Consider the following 16,893-nt stretch of genomic DNA (forward strand, 5'->3'; position numbering starts at 1 on the left):
TATTTTTTGCTTATGCTTTCCGCCACCTATGGTGAAACCTCCCTGTCACATTCATAGAATTCATAGCCAGTGATCACTGATCCTCTGATCAGTCAGTCTAGAGGTGCAGCTTAAAATTTACGTAGTATTATCGCAGACGTGAGATAACGAAAGTTTTCCTTTATTTGGTTTATTTTTAATTATTTGATTATTTCTTATTCTGTGATATCAGACTGATGGTGCTGCGCTTCATGACCTAAATTCAGTAAAATATGATAGCCCTGAGTATAGTACAGTGATACGTGAATTGGGAAACATTGAATCTCAGTGAGAATCAAAGCACCCTTCGCAAAGCTATCCTATCGTCTCCCTCCAGTTGTGAATAGTTGGATTTAAGGGAATGCCTATGGTGGGAGTGTGAGCTGAAACGGAGATCCCGAAAGCGATGGCGACACTTACGCCGCGCGTTCTGGTTCAGGTCGTGGTTGTGGGACTCGTCGCGCCTCTGTGCTCCAGCTGCCTACATATGTAAACCAATCATCACTCAGCAGCTTGCCTGTTTTCGTACTATGGTTTCGCGTTCTTTACCAACAACTCGCGTCCCTACGTGTTGTACGGGTTATTTTTTTCTGTTTATGGGTTTTCGCCGTCGGCGACAGGGGTTTTGCTGAGACTTTTTTTTATTTCTCATATGAACCATGTCGAAAAATAAACTACACCATCGCGTCGACAACGGCATTGTCGAGGTGAAGAGCAAGGTGAGGCACCTACTTTGCTCAATCTTGAGCTCAACCACTTACTATGTAAATCCATATTCCCTTGATCAATCTAATTCTCTGTCTTTTCCCTGGTTTCAATTGAACAATATTTGATGTTGGTGTACCTATTTCCATATTAATTTCTTCATTCATAGAAAATGAGTCATTCCCTGCATTTTATTCCATAGAAAGGGCATGTGACTCGCTCTAATTCTATGATTTCATCGAGAATATTTTTACCTTGTGCTCGCCCACTGTTCATCAGTTTGAATAGAATCATGGTACAGTCGCTCGGTTACAATCTACAATTGACATGATTAAAATGCCACTATTATTGTTTCGGACGATTGCCAACAGAGATATATTTATTCGATACAGTGAACATCATTTTATAGTACACATGATAGTTTAAATGTACCAAGAGGTGTGCTAAATTCCTGACTGTTAATTTTATTCAAGGTATACATCACATGTCAAAAAGTCAGTTGTTCAGGCCCACATGACTTAAAATCAAGTTTCAAGTTTTTCATTAATCTATTTTCTCTCATTTACTATAGTTTGATGCTGAGTTTAGAAGATTTTCATTGAATCGAAATGAAGCAATCAGATATGAGGACTTTAAAAATCTGTTGGCAAAGCTACATCATCTTGACGCCGATTTTAGTTTTTTGATATCATATACGGACCCAAGAGATGGAGATTTACTACCAATTAACAATGATGATAATCTGGGCAGAGCGTTACTCACAGCGAAACCAGTTCTCCGAATCATCATTCAACGCAAAGGTAATGTTGACTTTCATAAGCTTCTCTGGTCAGTTGCCGACTTTGATACCTTGATGCAATTGAGTAATAATTCTGCCTGAAATCCCTTAATTACTGGCGTTTTTAATATAAAAAAGTATTAATAGTCTTATAGATTAGATCAGTATTTGGAATTTCATATTGAGCAAAACAGCTATTATCCTTTGTAAAGGTATATAAATTTAAGTAGCTATTGATATTTGCTAGTTTCTTGTATGATATAAACGAAATTGTTCATAAATAATTCTACAAAGTCATTGCATCGAGGTGAATCCCAGCTATGGTTTTTAGATTTCTCTTAATTTTAATTTATTCTGTGTGTGAAAGGCGGTAATTGTGGTACGATGGGACAGAATGGGCCAGCAGGCTTTTGGTGTATGAGAATGCGACGGAGTGCAGCTTTGGGGTGCCTCTGGCCAGTAGCTGTTTGATAAATAATTTACATTGTCTGACTTTCAAACATGTGATTTTCTGAGGAGTGAAATTCGAGCACGATTTACTGTTGGTTGAAAACCCTTTGTATGAAAAGAAATCTGCTTTGTGTATTTTAACATTCCGGGGAATATTTATAATAAGTGCTCCACTGCTGTCTGTGATTTTTTATAAATTGCCATTCTAAATGTAACCTTTACGTAAACTAGATACGTAGTTTTTTACCTCGAGGCTTTTCTCACTAAATTTAACTACCAAACTTAATACAGTGCCATATTTTTGTTAAGTGTAACTTTTTTTTATGTGATTAATTTTCAAGCAGATTATTTGAAGTCTTGAATCCTAAATTATGTATATAAATCATGTTTACAAACTTGGCTGATTTCAAAAAATCTATCCTACAAGATGTTACAAGCTTATTGATTAGTTAGTTTTATTTTAGATAAAAAGTTTTATTGTGCATACTAATTTCTAATTCAATGTGTTAATCCTGTGATTGTACAAATCTTTTAAAATAAAATTCATTTATGGAAATAACTTTAAAACTGTGGTTTTTTTCTTTGTCTTTCTTGTGGTGTTCTATTTCTTGAAATAACAATCACATATTGTCATAGCCTCACTCAAAGAAGTAACATTAATATTCATCTTCACAATGACTATGGTGAATCATGAATTCTAGAATTTCTAATGGCAGTTTCACTTCTCATAAATTAAGTAATTTTTTTATTTCTTTCTTTTTCTTATCAATTTTTTGTCCTCGTAGGATGATGATTATGGTGATATCAAACAGTCAACAGAGAGTGAGTCTGAGCCAGAAGGGGGCGTTTATTTCACGCCAACTTGTATACATTATATTCCGCACTTGGTTATTATTTGAAAAATCTTTACCTGGCATTACTAAGTTCCATGGAATGTTTCTATATGAGCAGCAGATGCCTCACATATCTTGATACATTATCTATATTCACTTTGAAATTATGATTTGCTAATTCTAAAGAAACTATCTACGCATAGTTTTTTGTTGTCATTTACAAAGCTTGGTATCTATAATGTGTGAGTCAAATGTGATTTGCATAAGAGATTATTTGAGATATTTGTCCATATGTGTAACAATCATTCCTGCTTCTTAATGTAATGTATTCTTATTGCTCGTTGCTCTGTAGTATAGTCATAAGTCTTGAATACGTTCAGGAATATTAGTATGCGTTGTGTTTTCATAATCAGTACTGCATGAGCAAGTGTAAATGCTTTGATATGCATGTACAAGCAAACTAGAACGCATTGCATTGGATGATGAGTGCTGAGTCTGATGAGCAAACTTGATTTGTATCCGCCCCTTTGTTTTGGAGTAAATTTGAAAAGTTTCATGAGTTTAAATATGATGTATCCTGACGTGCTTTTTATCTCAAGATATTAATGGCATTTTATTGAATGTTGTTACAGGGGACAGCCTTGAAGAAGTGAATGGGTATGGTACAATGAAGCCACGGAATTTGATATCGAGTATTCTGGGTGGAACACCAGGAAAGCCAAAATCCTTGGCAATTTCGAATCCTCACGATTTTAGACAGGTCCGCATACCCAATAAGTTAACTATTTTCATATGATAATGAATATGTAATACCATTATTATCATTATTTGAACACTAGATAATGAATCCCCATTTAAATATCGCTAGGTTTCGGCTATTATTGACGTGGACATTCTTCCTGAGACATGCCGCCGTGTCCGACTATTGAAACACGGTTCAGACAAACCATTAGGCTTTTATATTCGAGACGGAAGTAGTGTGCGGGTTTTGCCTCCCTCTGCCGGTGGGGGAATTGAAAAAGTTCCAGGGATCTTTATCAGCAGGTTGGTTCCTGGTGGCCTTGCTGAAAGCACAGGGCTTTTGGCAGTTAACGATGAGGTTCTTGAAGTCAATGGCATAGAAGTTGCTGGTAAAACTCTAGATCAGGTAACGTGATTATTTCGTAATTAAATATATTTTAAAGTGCAATCAATAACAATTTAGATCCAAAAGTACCATTATAACATATTTATGATGGGTTATCTGAAGACTAAAATTTGTTAGTTGCCAAAGTTCAATTCTAGTCAATATTGATGATACATAATGTTATCAAGAATTAATTTTGCACACAGGTCACGGACATGATGGTGGCCAATTCCTCAAATTTGATAATCACGGTAAAGCCAGCCAATCAACGCGGAGCCCTTGCTGCTCCAAGGCGTGGATCTTTTTCACGTAACAGTCAACTATCATCGGGTAGCCAGCAGTCTACGCAGAGTGCAGCTACTGGTAGTGATGAAGATGCTGATGAAATAGTTGATTTAACTGGTGTAACGCTGCACGATGATGCATCGACATCACATCATCAACATCCACATCACCACCACCACCATCATCACAATCATTTTAATCACGACCAAGGTGTGCTGCATCTTTAAGATGGATACATCTGATAAAGCATCATTCGACTAATTAGATAAATTAATGAATCGACTAAAACAGTGATAGCTTCATTTAGGTAAAATGGCAGGAATTTGCAGGGATAGTGTTTCCTTTACTTGTATTAGACGAGTACAAAAAGGCAGCCCAGATTTTAGTAACGAATGTAAATAGTACTTTACCAGAATTGAACAAGCGAGTGCAATTTCCTGCATGAATTTGTTTAAAAATTCTATAAGAAAAGAGAAATGATGCTAATTTTTTCCACTATGATCGTGACAATGTATTCAACATTCTATGCACTGATTTCACAAGCTCTTGTGATTATTGATTCTGAAATAATACATTAGTCCAGTTGCGCACGTTGATGAATATACCATTGAAATACTCCTTTCGCAAAGCTGTAGATTCAGATATATTTTAATTGTAGGCCGTTGTCGTTAGTTGTTTTGTGTCACTCGTTTATTTCATGTGGTTTTTAAGAGAGACCTGTACCGAGGTCTGCAAGCATTCAATCTTATCTATTAGACTCAATCGAGATTTGAATCAATCAATATTCTCGTAAACGGCGTTCTACTGACAAGAGAAATTTTTTTTCACCATTCATTTATCAACGTGCGTGTTCGATGAATAGACGGCCGTATTCGTTTTTTTTTCTTTCTGCAGCTACTGTACATACGACGAAGGCGCGAATATTTTTTATGACTATCAAATTATTAAAATTTCGTGGGATATGAAACACTGAACACTTCCAAATGAAGTAAAGGATTGAAGTTCGGAGTAAAGTATTGAATTCATGAACTGAATATAAGTACATATTTGGAATTCTACATTTATTCATAGAAAATTAGCCCTATAAATTGTAGTGAGATGCAGAATACCTAGGCTTCACAACGGTCAGTGTAGTTGCTCCAACGGATATTTTTTACGCTACGCACTTTGGATTTACAAAGATTATGATAATCGCCGACAGATCATCACCCGGTCTACGGGCAGTGTGATTTTCGTAAACAATATTATCTACTGCAATAAGAAATTTCAAATCTGTATAAACAGAAAAAAGAAAAATTATCGAGGTATCTGACGATTTTATCATTGTCAAGAATATCGACAATTCTAAAATATTGTAGAATATTATTTTTATATAGATAAATATTAATAAATATAAACACAGTTTCGCTATTTATATGATATAAACAAATAATTAATATTATGATTAGTATGCGATAACGGAAGTATTAATGAATGGCAGCATTTTACTGTAAGAATTGAACAAATATACCGAGCAGTACTTAATTACTGAAATTTATGTACTTAAAAACATTGAAAAATTTTTCGTAATAATGAACGAAAACGAGGTCAAAGACGATTAAGAGAGGCGGGAGGCAAGATGATATGACTTGATGACATTGTGCCTAACAAGATCATTCAGTTCGAATTGGTATTTAAACTAAAAATCATGACCGAAACTATACAACCCATAACAGTTAATGATTGATACTTATACTATTATTTATTGGTTTCAACGGTATCGGATTGTATATGATCTAAATACACAATACAGAGGGGCCTTAATCAACAGTAAGAATTGTAAATAAGGTTGATAGTTATTATTCATGATTTCATGTATTTCTTGAGAGCCGTTGCTCTTTTACGCAATCTAATTTTCTGTCAGGCATATTGTGCACCGCGCTCTTACTGTCTGTAAATCATTCCAAATAATAATTTTCGTTTTTAATGATCTTCTATGATAATAGATTTGCGCACGCCTATTCGTGTGATCTTGGTTTTTTAAACTACATACATAGGTGTGTTGAGTGTTGAAGTTTTTGAAGTTTAGAGCCATTTTTTATGATCGTTACTTGTTGTTTGATTGAACGATAGTATATCTCACGTATGTTGAACGCCTATTGATAGTATTTTTATGAGGTGACATTTCAGCAAGAAATTTGTGTACTTTTACACTTGTATTCATAGTTAATCGTGCCTTTGTCATTTTGACAATAATTCACCGATATATCGGGTGAAAACTATCGGTTTTATTGCAATGTATGCCACACATTCCACAGACTCGTGATTGATGAAAATTCCATTTTTTTAACGTGTCAACGTGTGCATGTCAACTTTTTCTACAGTTTTGTAACGTTTCTTCGATTAATATATTAATGCGAGTATTATATACCGCAAATTGATCACACTCCAAAAATATTTTTTAAAAAACGATCACAATATTTTTATGAATTAACTTTAATCAGATTTTAATATGTAAATAAAACTACTACATAAATGTATTATTATATAAAACTTATGTAAAATTAATGATAATAATAATTACCTAATATTATTGTTAAATATAAGACACTTTTCATCGTGCTTTCCAAAACAGTACAAGAATAAATTGAACATCCGTTCTAGGTGAAGCCTTACTTCGTCGTAAAAGTTTGTCTACATTCGGATAATCTTTTAGATATTCATTTTTCACGTCTATAGTGCCTTCCGTTTAAACATATGAGGCATCTAACATAGTATTTTTCGGCTGTACGTTATCTTTACACCTTATCAGTTTGACGAAATTGTTGCAAAAATTATTTATTCGCGTAGGTACTTATATCTTGATTTAGCATAAAAACCATAAAAAGTATCAATTACGTATAACGATGTAGCTCTTTTCAATGGCAGCTTACAAAATAAAGTATTTTATTGTATTTCATCGTGACTTTTCCTTCTTCCTCAACTCTGCATTTTCTATTATTTCACACGATATGGCATGGGCATAAAAATCATTGCTTAAAATTGTTTGTTTTTTATTAATCATCAAATACATTAAAGGTACATTGTAGAAAAGCATAAGATTATTGTAGAGTAGCCGAATATTTTCGTGCTAGCATAGATATATTTATATCTATGGTGCTATTGAACAATGAGAGCATACAAGTGTCCGATAATTATCAATTGATTAGTAGATTTCAAGTGATATCAGGTCAAGTTTCGTAAAAACTTTGGTGACGATTACCGTCACTACAAATGAAACAATAGTCGTGACATAATTTTTTTTTATTTATCATATTATCAAGTGTATACAATAATTCTCCCATTTGACGGGATACTATTATTTACATTAATCTTCTTCTGGCCACGGTTTTCCAATGCCTTGAGTAGCCCCCATCCTGGAAGGATCTTGACTTGGATAATGAATTGGCGTTGTTCCTGGTGGGAAAATTGGTGCCGCAGCAGCCATTGGAGGAGTAAACATGAATTGGGGTGCTACTGGAGGTGGAGGAATCATCATAATTCCTGGTGTAGCCTGCAAGTTGAAGAAATTGTTGCCCATATTCTCAGGAGGGGGTGGTAGAGCTCCAGGTAGGCCAGGAACTGGCTCTAGCATTTCTCTGCTTGTTTCAGCAGCTGATATGGCCTGCCGGCCCTGGGACCTGCCCCATTTTATGGTCAAACGTCTTCCCCCCAATATCAACTTGTTGAAGGTTCTCTCAGCAGCTGCTTCAGCAGCACTACGTTGTGTATATTGGATGAAGGCACATTGTTGCCGAGGCACCATTGTAATAGATCGAATTTCTCCATACTGATAGAAATGATCCCGCAACTGTTTTTCCGTAAGAACATCGCCCAAATTTCCGATGTACAGTGTCGTGATTGACTTGTCTTCTGGTGGTTCCAGCTTTGGCATAGCCGCTGCCCTGCGCATCAATTTATCAGCTACTGGGTCATTAACACCATAGTACCGATCTTTGATGTTTTGATCTGCTAGTGGATCATCGGGATCGGTAGGCTTCTCATGGCGATATGGACACTCTTCACCTCGTTTGCACTCTCCTTTGACCCAGAATGAACAAATATGTGGTCTGTTTCGTTTGTAGTATGGACTGGTTCTAGCCAATTTCATTAATAAATCGCTGGCAGCAGCAGACTTTCCAACCGCCCCAGCTGGAGTGGTTGCATCAAGTTTGCCTATTTCATTGTCAATATTTTGAACATAATATTCCTTGTTTACATCAGATCTAGGTAAATCATCTTTGATCTTCAATGCTGCATCGCGTACTTGAATCGGTAGACCATATTCTAAGTCTAGTAAACATGTTTGGCATACATTTTTCAGACGACTACACGTTTGACATACTTCAGTTTTCTTGAAACGCATTCGAGCACCTGGACACCATCTGAACACTGTAAATGGTCGCATGCAAATCTTGCATTCCTTGCCATAACGTTCTTTTGTCTGTAAATGTAAAGTAAAAACTGAGGGATTAATGTCATTTGATTTAGTAATCATGGAAGTTTCAAGGCTAAATCTCATATATCATGTCCAGTTACGTCTAAGGTTTCGTGTTGTAACGTACGTACATTATGTAGTACATATGTAGAATGAGAATAGGGATCTGTAATTAACTTACCATACGAATGTAAGGATTATCACCCAGGCACGTTTGACAGAGTATCGGGAATTCCTAGGATGAGAAAATATTGCTTTAATTAACTTTGATAAAGCACTAATTCCACTGACAAATAAATAATGTTTGTATAGAAAGGTGAAATATTTCTTCGACTTACAGCGTCTTCCCAATTTTGTCTATTATATGTATTTGTGGTTTTTGAAGTCGCCATTATAGCGTCAGTACTATTATCACCAATAAAAATCTACTTTATTCGACAATAATTATCGTCACACACCAAGAAAATCCAATACCACAAAGTCACAAGACGTACGCTTCCCTACGCTCTATGGCCACAGCGATATCAGTTAACAAGAATGGATTCGGTTGGCATCAGTCAACTTGAATTACCTCCAACTGAGGTCTCTAGCGTCCAGCCTGTATGGGAGCTCAGGGAGTGAACCCAATGAACTGTCTTGGATTACGGCTCAGTGTTGCATTTGTTGTGACAGGTGATTTGAGTTGTGTGTGCAGATTTTCTGTGAACGATTTTGTGTAGAGTCTACATATTATTTTCAGCAAAGTCTCCTATTCTTCAATTATTATAAGAGAATACTACAGTAGTTATCACACCACAGGATGATTTTAATTTTAGATCATCTATTCATAGCCGATGCAGGCCCAACCTTCTAAAACTCTATAGTTGATTATCCGCAACAATTGCTTTAACTCATGGTGACTAGATTTACTGTTGCTTGAGCTTACAACGATAATTCCGATTGTCCAACAAACAATCCTCAGAAATGACAAATCAAATAAACACAGCAATGGATAGTCTGAGCGCTGCATTAAAATCGAACATAATTCCAAATCAAGAGTACCTTCTGCAAGGCTCGGTACTGGATAGCGCAGTTGAAGTGTTATTGCATCGACTGAGAGGGCTCTGCGATAACGTCGATAGTGGACCAGAATCTTTTCATGACCATGAAATGTGCTTTAGTATCCGAAGGTACATGATTGTCCGAATGCGATATTAACAATCGATTCTTTCTCTCGACTGGTAGGCTATTGGTTTACTGAATCCTTAATAATGAAATGTAATGTCTTTCAGGGGTTCTCCACCGGAACAACCCTTGCTGTTACGAGTCCGTAGAGCTTTGGATTATCAGGAGATGCCTTGGCAATTGAGATACATTGGGCAGCCAGAACTGGGTGACAAATCTCGACCAACAATAGTGAGGAGCAGCATAGATATCGCAACGAGTAGTACAGTTGTGGAGTTTCTCACTGAATTAGGTTGTAGATTAGATTTTGAGTACATTGTTAGGGGTTACATGTTTCGTAAGGGTAGAATGAAGGTAACCGTTTCAAAAATATTTAAAATGGGGCAGGGAAAATTGCCTGAGAGTGTGGAGCCAATATCACAAAGTTATTTAGTGGAATTAAGTGTATTAGCTCCTAGTGGACAAGATGCAATAGCTGAAGATATGAGGATATTTGCAGAACAGCTGAAGCCCTTGGTGCAACTTGAAAAAATCGACTACAAACGACTAGCTCACTAAAAATTCAAGACGAAGGTGAAGAAAATGTAATTCAAGTTCTCCAACATCTACTCTTTATGTATGGAAAATAAATATATAATTTCACCAAATGAAATCATCTGTATTTAAATTCGTTCAGCGGCTTTTATGCGCGACGCGAAACAATGCGATTAGTCGAACTCTGTGGAAACGGCCAATCTTCAGCAATCTATTGGAGTCATGAGTAGAATTGTCGCCAATCGCGGAGTCTGCTAACAAGGACTACATTACGGCATATACTGCGCACGCATCGCACATGAAATGTTCGCCCCTACCGCCATTTTGTAGGTTGTCGCATTTCTACGTGTGTAACGCGTTAGGGCGGTTGTGTGTAGAACTGTGATCTTGATCGCCAATTCGAAGCGCCTGGAATATACACATATTTTCTATCAAACGTGAGTAAGAGTTGCTGTTGGAATTACTTCGAAATATAACAGCGAGCTACCGTCCTTCATTAGATATCTTATCAAGTGGTACTATCACAACGCATTGCATTTCCGTAGTGGTTGAAAATTTCCATGGCGTGGGTTTCCAGCCTACACTCACGTAGTAAGGTCTTTCACGTAAAAGAGATGTTTACGTTTTGAAATATGAAACCTTTGATAAAACCGGATAAATCATCAATTCAAAATAGACAAAAAATATCCTACGTACTGCGCCATGGAATAACCTCGATAGCAGTTAAATTTCGCTTAGAACTCTTGGCTAACGCAAAATGGCGGACCGAACTTGAACTCAAGCCTTTCACCCCTCTTCCATTCGCACTTTCGAAAATTGCGATGGCAAATTACTCGGAAGGTGAAATTTCGACATATTCCTAATAATGATCTTGTCATCCTTGGTCCTCGTAATCTACGGTTTTACTGACTACGGTATTGAGCTCTAATTCTTGATAACTGCCCTTGTACGTACCTCTCGCGGACTAATTTTGTACCCTGCGATAATAATGTCTTGTATTTGAGCTCTTTAATTTTCATGGCAGTAAAATTTCGATCTAACGGGGAATTCACAACCCGCCAGTTTTCCGCCATTTTGGATCAATAGCGTTAGTCCTTCCGCCCCCGCAGGTTCTGAGTCTACTGGACGCTAGTGTTTAATTATTCAACTCATAAACGATAACATTTTCAAGGGGAGTAAAATTTGCAGCTGAGCCAATTAAATTCAAGCTGTTGCGACTTTAGTTACTACATATGTTAATCAAAAACTTTAATCCAACGAATAAGTAACTTGTGAATCGAAATAGATTTAAATCATTTCGCCAGAACTGAAATGGTAAGAAACATTTATTAGCAGGGATTAAAGATACAAGTATTAATGATTGTACCCACATTAATTCACAGTCAACAATCATGTCACGTTACCGCGAATGGGATCCGTCTTGCAAAGTATACGTTGGAAACCTGGGTAGCAGTGCCAGTAAACATGAGATAGAAAGCGCCTTCAGCAAGTACGGACCACTAAGAAACGTTTGGGTTGCAAGAAATCCTCCAGGATTTGCTTTTGTTGAGTTTGAGGACCCTAGAGACGCTGAAGATGCAGTCAGAGGATTAGATGGAACGTAAGTACAAATTCTTTGTTAAACACATTTGTTAATTTTTTTCTTACCAATAATGCCTGGCACCAAAAGAAAATAATTATCCAACAGACTGTATTGTAGCAAAATAAAAGTTTCAGGTATGAAAGTGCAGATTTTTTTGTCTCTTAAGTGTGTAAAAGACTACCAATTTGTTGAATAAAGCCATTTGAACCATACTGTAGAAGAATATTGCGCTGTTATTAGAAATGAGAATAGCTATACTTCTTAATCTCCTAGATGCAACTTCCATCATTTCTTAAAATTTATCAGTTTGTCAGGTGCCCTCAAATTTATCCTTCAGTTTTTAGAAAAATCACTGACTGTCAAGTTTAGATGATTTTCCTATCTTTGTAAAAGTTATTTAAATTTACTCACAGTCATGAATTACAGTGCCAGTTTTTCCACAGTAATAACAAAGGGTGGCAACTTTTCCTGATTTTCTGAGCAAAGGTGGAATATTATAATTTAAGGTATTTTTGTTTTTCAGACGCTGTTGTGGGACAAGAGTAAGAGTAGAAATGTCATCAGGAAGAAGTCGTCGTGGTGGTGGAGGACGTAGACCAGGCCCACGATACTCCAGGTAAAACTTTCTGCAACAATATTAAAACATTTACAGATGCTTAGAAGTGGAAAAGGTTGCGAAGTGACTTCCCAAGTAGGTATGGGGTGAGGTACCAAGTAAGAGTAAGAGTATTGAATGAAGGAAACAATTTTACCTCTGACACCAGTTTTGAATTCAAATCAGATTGACCTGCTTTTTTTTCATCAATTTTTGTTTTCCTCTGGTTGTTTTCCTAGTATTAGTCCCAGTCTGCCAGATGTGTAACTTGCAAATTAAGGGGCTTGTTGTTTTTTAATTTATCATTTTGGAAACTAATGATTGAAATTGATTTGAACTTTGCAATTGTCTAAAAAGTAAATTTTAAAAGATTGATCAACAAAGGTATTTTTTTACTCTCTTATCAGTTCAATATTTTTAGTCACATCTTACTTTTGTTGCACATAGCAATGCTTGCTACTTTTTATTCCATCATGAAATATTTCGAGTGAAATATCGCCATAAAACTTACGGTTATCATAAGTTGCATACATCATACTTATGAGACTAGCTGTCACTAGGAATGACAAAGCATTGCTTGGTCACTTATTGCACATGAAAATAAATTCCTAGTGCTAACAAATGGCACCGTTGCATTTGTGTTAACCATACACATAGTACTTTAATTATAGAGGAGTGTACGTTGGGAAGTACATGTCCTTCGTTTAGTAGATATTAGTGTTGGGCCTTGATCGTGCATTGTAGCAAAATAGAAGACAGAGGGTATATCGTTATTTAAAACATTTTAGATCCGGATCTCCAAGTCCACGAAAGAGGTCCCCAGGGCGTTTTCCAAGGTAAGATTTCATGTCAGATCGTTCAATAGAGTTTTCAGGTGCATTAGACGCAGCTTGGCATCAATATGGAGTGATTAGAAATATTTTTCTCAATTATTCTAGGTCGTTGTCGCGCAGTCCGCGAGGAACCGGAATCGACCGGTACTCTAGGTGAGATAATTACAATCATACAACATGAATTTTCAGGTACATTAGACGCAGAATACCAATTTCTACCTGTACGGACACAGAGTACGTATTTGCATTTGCTTGAGTTTGAATTAATGTAGTGTCACAATGATTGCATATCGTTTTATCAAGTCGAAGATCGAACTGTGAGTTACATTCCAAGTCACATTATAAATAAAAATGCTCAGATGCAATGGTGTTGTTTGTTCATATATTCTGAAATGTCACAAGTAAATGTCTTCATCAGTTCGAACTTCCTTGTACATCGAATGTGTAGGATTAGTGAGAAATGTCATACTGGTGTCTGGTGATCATCTTGTGATTGAAATACAAATCGAGTGTACGTATTTATCTGAAAATATGTATCTTGTACTTTCATTTCAAATATGATTAGTTTATTATTTTACCGTTGATCAGTCTATTATATTTAGATATTTCACATTCATACTAAAAGCCTTCTAAAAATATATTATATCTGCAGGCATCACAAAATTATCAGCATTATCTATTCACAGAACTTGATTTTCTGCACAATGTCAATTTTTGAAGTTACATTTACTGATTTGAATTATCAGTCAACCATGTTATATTAGAATGCAAAACTAGCCAACAGTGTATAGTGTTGCAAAAAGAAAAAAAAAAGAAAAAAAAGTCGCAGAAAAAATAAAACATTAACATCATCAATAATTCGAACATTCCTATCGCATAAAATTTATTGATATTTTTAGCATCATTGAAATAAGCGATGCTCAAATTGTCAAGTAATTATATTATTAATGGTAATAATGTGGGCAGAAAAAACTTAATAAGACAATGAAAATTTGAATTAAATTATTTAAATAATAAATTTACATATTCAATTAGAAGTCCGGAGTATGGTGGTTATATTAGTAAAACTGACGTTTGCAGATTCTACCAGAGTCAGCTCCTAGCTCTGCTCGTCTCCCCGCCACTACTACTTCTACTGCTACTTCTACTACTACAGCCACCGTGAAAAAAAGACCAAAAAAAAAAAAAACAAACAATGCAAAAAAAAAAAAATTACAAAATCTAGCAATCAAATTGAAAAAATTGCCTGCCTGCCCACTAACCTCCCAACCAGTCACCATCAGTCACCACCAGTCACCATGGCTAGGAGTCAAGTCGTCCGACAGTCCGTAGCTGTCCGTCAGTTCCCCTACAAAAAGACTTCTTCGGGCTACCTCCGCCTCTAGGAGCTAGGAAGCATCGTGACCCACCGATCAGCCAACGCGATACGAATACTTCTATCAAAATATCGGCGCGTCCGTTCGTCCGTCCCAACTTCTACTACTACTACTACTGCTACTACTACTCGTCCACCGTCACGATTAACTTAGCTGACAATGCGTCCGCCAGTTCTCTTCGACCGAGCAAAGCAATATGATCACCACCTACACACCATCCCACCACCACCCAACCAACTACCACAACCACCACCACCACATGTTCACAGTTGTCTGGTATTTCACCGATTTTCAAAGATTTTTTATTATCTTTTCACTTAGGCCAATTTTCTTCGGGCTAATGACGCATTGCTTCTTGCAAGATGAAATTATTTTCAAATCGTTGACTTCCGCGGTGTTTGGAGATGCATAATCTATATTCGTTCTTATGATTCATGAAAAAAAGTGTCGGTACTTTTCATTAGCCCGAAGAACTGGTGTGTAACAGTTATTTTCACTTTTATAAAATTTATTTAATTACTAAATTAATCATACATTTTTGTTTTTGGTTTGCTTTACCATTGTTGGTGAGATGTCATTTATATTAATTATTAATTACTGTGTCTAACTTGTTTATCTCCCTATAGGCATTAGGATTAGACTATCCCAATTCAATTAGATTGTCTTGCGATGATTTTCATACCTATAACTGTTTACTTCGTGTGAACTCTGATGCTGTTCATTACCAATGGAAAATTTAGCATAATTTCACGACGTAATATTGTAATAAATTCAATTTATTTAACGTATATGATTTTTCTTTGATAAAGTATTAGGGCATTATCGGCTTCTGGTTAAATTTGTAAAATGTATGAAAACACATTGGTAGATTATTCATTTAATGTCTACTGATCGATGCTGTGTTTTTTATTTTTTTATTCCTAATCATTGGTTTTGAACTGCGACAAAGTTCGATGTTAAGATTAATATTTATTTAAAAAATAGAGATTCCAATTTATTGTCTGTGATATTTTAGGTCAAGGTCACGCAGTCCACGAAGGAGGTCAATCACCCGCAGTAGAAGCCGCGATCGTCGCTCACGTTCTGACTCTCCTCGCGACAGACGGTACTAAAAAATAAATTACAATCCTTTGGGAGTTACTTTTTACCCAAATGGTATCTCTTGTTTATGTTTATTTATTTACTTCAGGTTGCCAGCGATTTCCATAGTTTTTTTTAACATTTCTTCACGTTGTTAGTGTACAAAATTATCTTATTCACTCGCAATTTGGAATTCAAGCAACTTTATTTTTGCTCGTTGGCACCTACCTTGTACATGAATTCTGATTTTTGTATATTCGCGGTGAATTTTTGTTCCCGCGCAAGTTTATATCGTGTTCTATTCAATTACAGTTAGGTGCTAAATGTTCGAGAAAGGAAGGACTTTAAAATCCCAAGATGAAGAAGAGCAAAGCATTCTTTGTAAATTAATTAAATCACATGTTCAAAATAACACACATCATACGAATATTATGACACATAACTTTAAGTTAGACTAAGACGCATATTATACACAACACACACCCACCCACATCCGCGCTGTGTTTAAAAAATATCGAGAAACTAACTATTTTATTGCAATTATTGACTATAAAATCAGATTCAATCAACGGAGCGTTTGATTGAATGACTTTGCATAGGACACGTATATGATGTGATTGAGCCCCACAATTGTTTTATGTTGTATTAATTATTTTGTACTCTTACAAATTTAAGGATTTAAAATAAAGCTATAATACATGGTAAATTTTCTCATTTCCTCACTTAATTATCAATCCCGTAATCTTATAGATAACTCAGAAGTTTCAGAGATAAATAGAAGGATCAGTTCAATAATGGCTTGCGTTATGGTACTAACAATATTCTACTAGTCAGAAAAATCTTACTTCTGTTTCCATGGTATTGGTAAGTGATTGATTGGCGGTCATTAATCGCAGTAGAATGCTGCCCATGTAACGTCAGTTGAAAATTATAACCCGTCAGCCACCTAATTAATTTCATATACATCACCATTCGGCATTTACCATTACAAAGAATTATGATAAGTGATGAGGTGTATCGTCGAGACTTGGGTTCAGAGCCATCCCTTTCAACCTTTTCAGCTTCGTTTCACCGTCAC

The 16,893-nt window shown here is 36.0% G+C and overlaps 4 protein-coding genes across 10 annotated transcripts; 3 read left to right on the forward strand and 1 right to left on the reverse strand.

Moving 5' to 3' along the window:
- Window positions 1-16: 16 nt before the first annotated feature.
- On the forward strand, window positions 17-7,133 carry LOC105687000 (partitioning defective protein 6). Its single transcript, XM_012402305.4, has 5 exons — window positions 17-737; window positions 1,295-1,523; window positions 3,417-3,544; window positions 3,653-3,931; window positions 4,117-7,133. The coding sequence occupies exons 1-5, from the start codon at window positions 678-680 to the stop codon at window positions 4,420-4,422; spliced, it is 1,002 nt and encodes a 333-aa protein (XP_012257728.1). The 5' UTR covers window positions 17-677; the 3' UTR covers window positions 4,423-7,133.
- Window positions 7,134-7,462: 329 nt separating this feature from the next.
- On the reverse strand, window positions 7,463-9,184 carry LOC105686990 (pre-mRNA-splicing factor RBM22). Its single transcript, XM_012402293.3, has 3 exons — window positions 8,990-9,184; window positions 8,833-8,886; window positions 7,463-8,657 (listed from the first exon to the last, which is right to left on the reverse strand). Exons 1-3 carry the CDS (start codon window positions 9,041-9,043, stop codon window positions 7,542-7,544), a joined length of 1,224 nt encoding a protein of 407 aa, XP_012257716.1. The 5' UTR covers window positions 9,044-9,184; the 3' UTR covers window positions 7,463-7,541.
- A 114-nt stretch (window positions 9,185-9,298) lies between these two features.
- LOC105686695 (mediator of RNA polymerase II transcription subunit 18) lies at window positions 9,299-10,467 on the forward strand. Its single transcript, XM_012401764.3, has 2 exons — window positions 9,299-9,820; window positions 9,923-10,467. The coding sequence occupies exons 1-2, from the start codon at window positions 9,615-9,617 to the stop codon at window positions 10,371-10,373; spliced, it is 657 nt and encodes a 218-aa protein (XP_012257187.1). The 5' UTR covers window positions 9,299-9,614; the 3' UTR covers window positions 10,374-10,467.
- Window positions 10,468-10,628: 161 nt separating this feature from the next.
- Window positions 10,629-16,521, forward strand: LOC105687010 (RNA-binding protein 1). 7 transcript variants are annotated; one of them, XR_007276865.1, is made up of 8 exons: window positions 10,820-11,663; window positions 11,732-11,949; window positions 12,455-12,547; window positions 13,315-13,362; window positions 13,441-13,512; window positions 14,440-15,011; window positions 15,751-15,840; window positions 16,128-16,521. XR_007276865.1 is itself a non-coding variant. In XM_048649713.1 (7 exons), exons 2-7 carry the CDS (start codon window positions 11,741-11,743, stop codon window positions 16,129-16,131), a joined length of 516 nt encoding a protein of 171 aa, XP_048505670.1. In that variant the 5' UTR covers window positions 10,629-10,786; window positions 11,732-11,740; the 3' UTR covers window positions 16,132-16,521. The 7 variants fall into 7 exon arrangements, 4 of the variants coding, with proteins under 4 accessions (XP_048505670.1, XP_020708709.1, XP_048505671.1 ...); XM_048649713.1 differs by lacking the exons at window positions 10,820-11,663; window positions 14,440-15,011 and adding an exon at window positions 10,629-10,786; XR_007276864.1 differs by having other exon boundaries at window positions 14,440-15,840.
- The last annotated feature ends 372 nt before the right edge of the window (window positions 16,522-16,893 follow it).

This window comes from Athalia rosae, chromosome 2, assembly GCF_917208135.1.
Source record: "Athalia rosae chromosome 2, iyAthRosa1.1, whole genome shotgun sequence".
NCBI lineage: Eukaryota > Metazoa > Arthropoda > Insecta > Hymenoptera > Athaliidae > Athalia > Athalia rosae.

Excerpts from the sequence above, each read along its gene's own strand:
- LOC105687000 (XM_012402305.4), top strand. The coding sequence starts at position 678 with ATGTCGAAAAATAAACTACACCATCGCGTCGACAACGGCATTGTCGAG. Across the intron at positions 3,545-3,652 it reads ATCCTCACGATTTTAGACAG|GTTTCGGCTATTATTGACGT; the intron begins GTCCGCATACCC and ends AAATATCGCTAG. Across the intron at positions 3,932-4,116 it reads CTGGTAAAACTCTAGATCAG|GTCACGGACATGATGGTGGC; the intron begins GTAACGTGATTA and ends TTTTGCACACAG.
- LOC105686990 (XM_012402293.3), bottom strand. The coding sequence starts at position 9,043 with ATGGCGACTTCAAAAACCACAAATACATATAATAGACAAAATTGGGAA. Across the intron at positions 8,887-8,989 it reads GACAAAATTGGGAAGACGCT|GAATTCCCGATACTCTGTCA; the intron begins GTAAGTCGAAGA and ends TTCTCATCCTAG. Across the intron at positions 8,658-8,832 it reads ATAATCCTTACATTCGTATG|ACAAAAGAACGTTATGGCAA; the intron begins GTAAGTTAATTA and ends TTACATTTACAG.
- LOC105686695 (XM_012401764.3), top strand. The coding sequence starts at position 9,615 with ATGACAAATCAAATAAACACAGCAATGGATAGTCTGAGCGCTGCATTA. Across the intron at positions 9,821-9,922 it reads ATGTGCTTTAGTATCCGAAG|GGGTTCTCCACCGGAACAAC; the intron begins GTACATGATTGT and ends AATGTCTTTCAG.
- LOC105687010 (XM_020853050.2), top strand. Across the intron at positions 11,950-12,454 it reads GTCAGAGGATTAGATGGAAC|ACGCTGTTGTGGGACAAGAG; the intron begins GTAAGTACAAAT and ends TTTGTTTTTCAG. Across the intron at positions 13,363-13,440 it reads TCCCCAGGGCGTTTTCCAAG|AAATATTTTTCTCAATTATT; the intron begins GTAAGATTTCAT and ends TGGAGTGATTAG.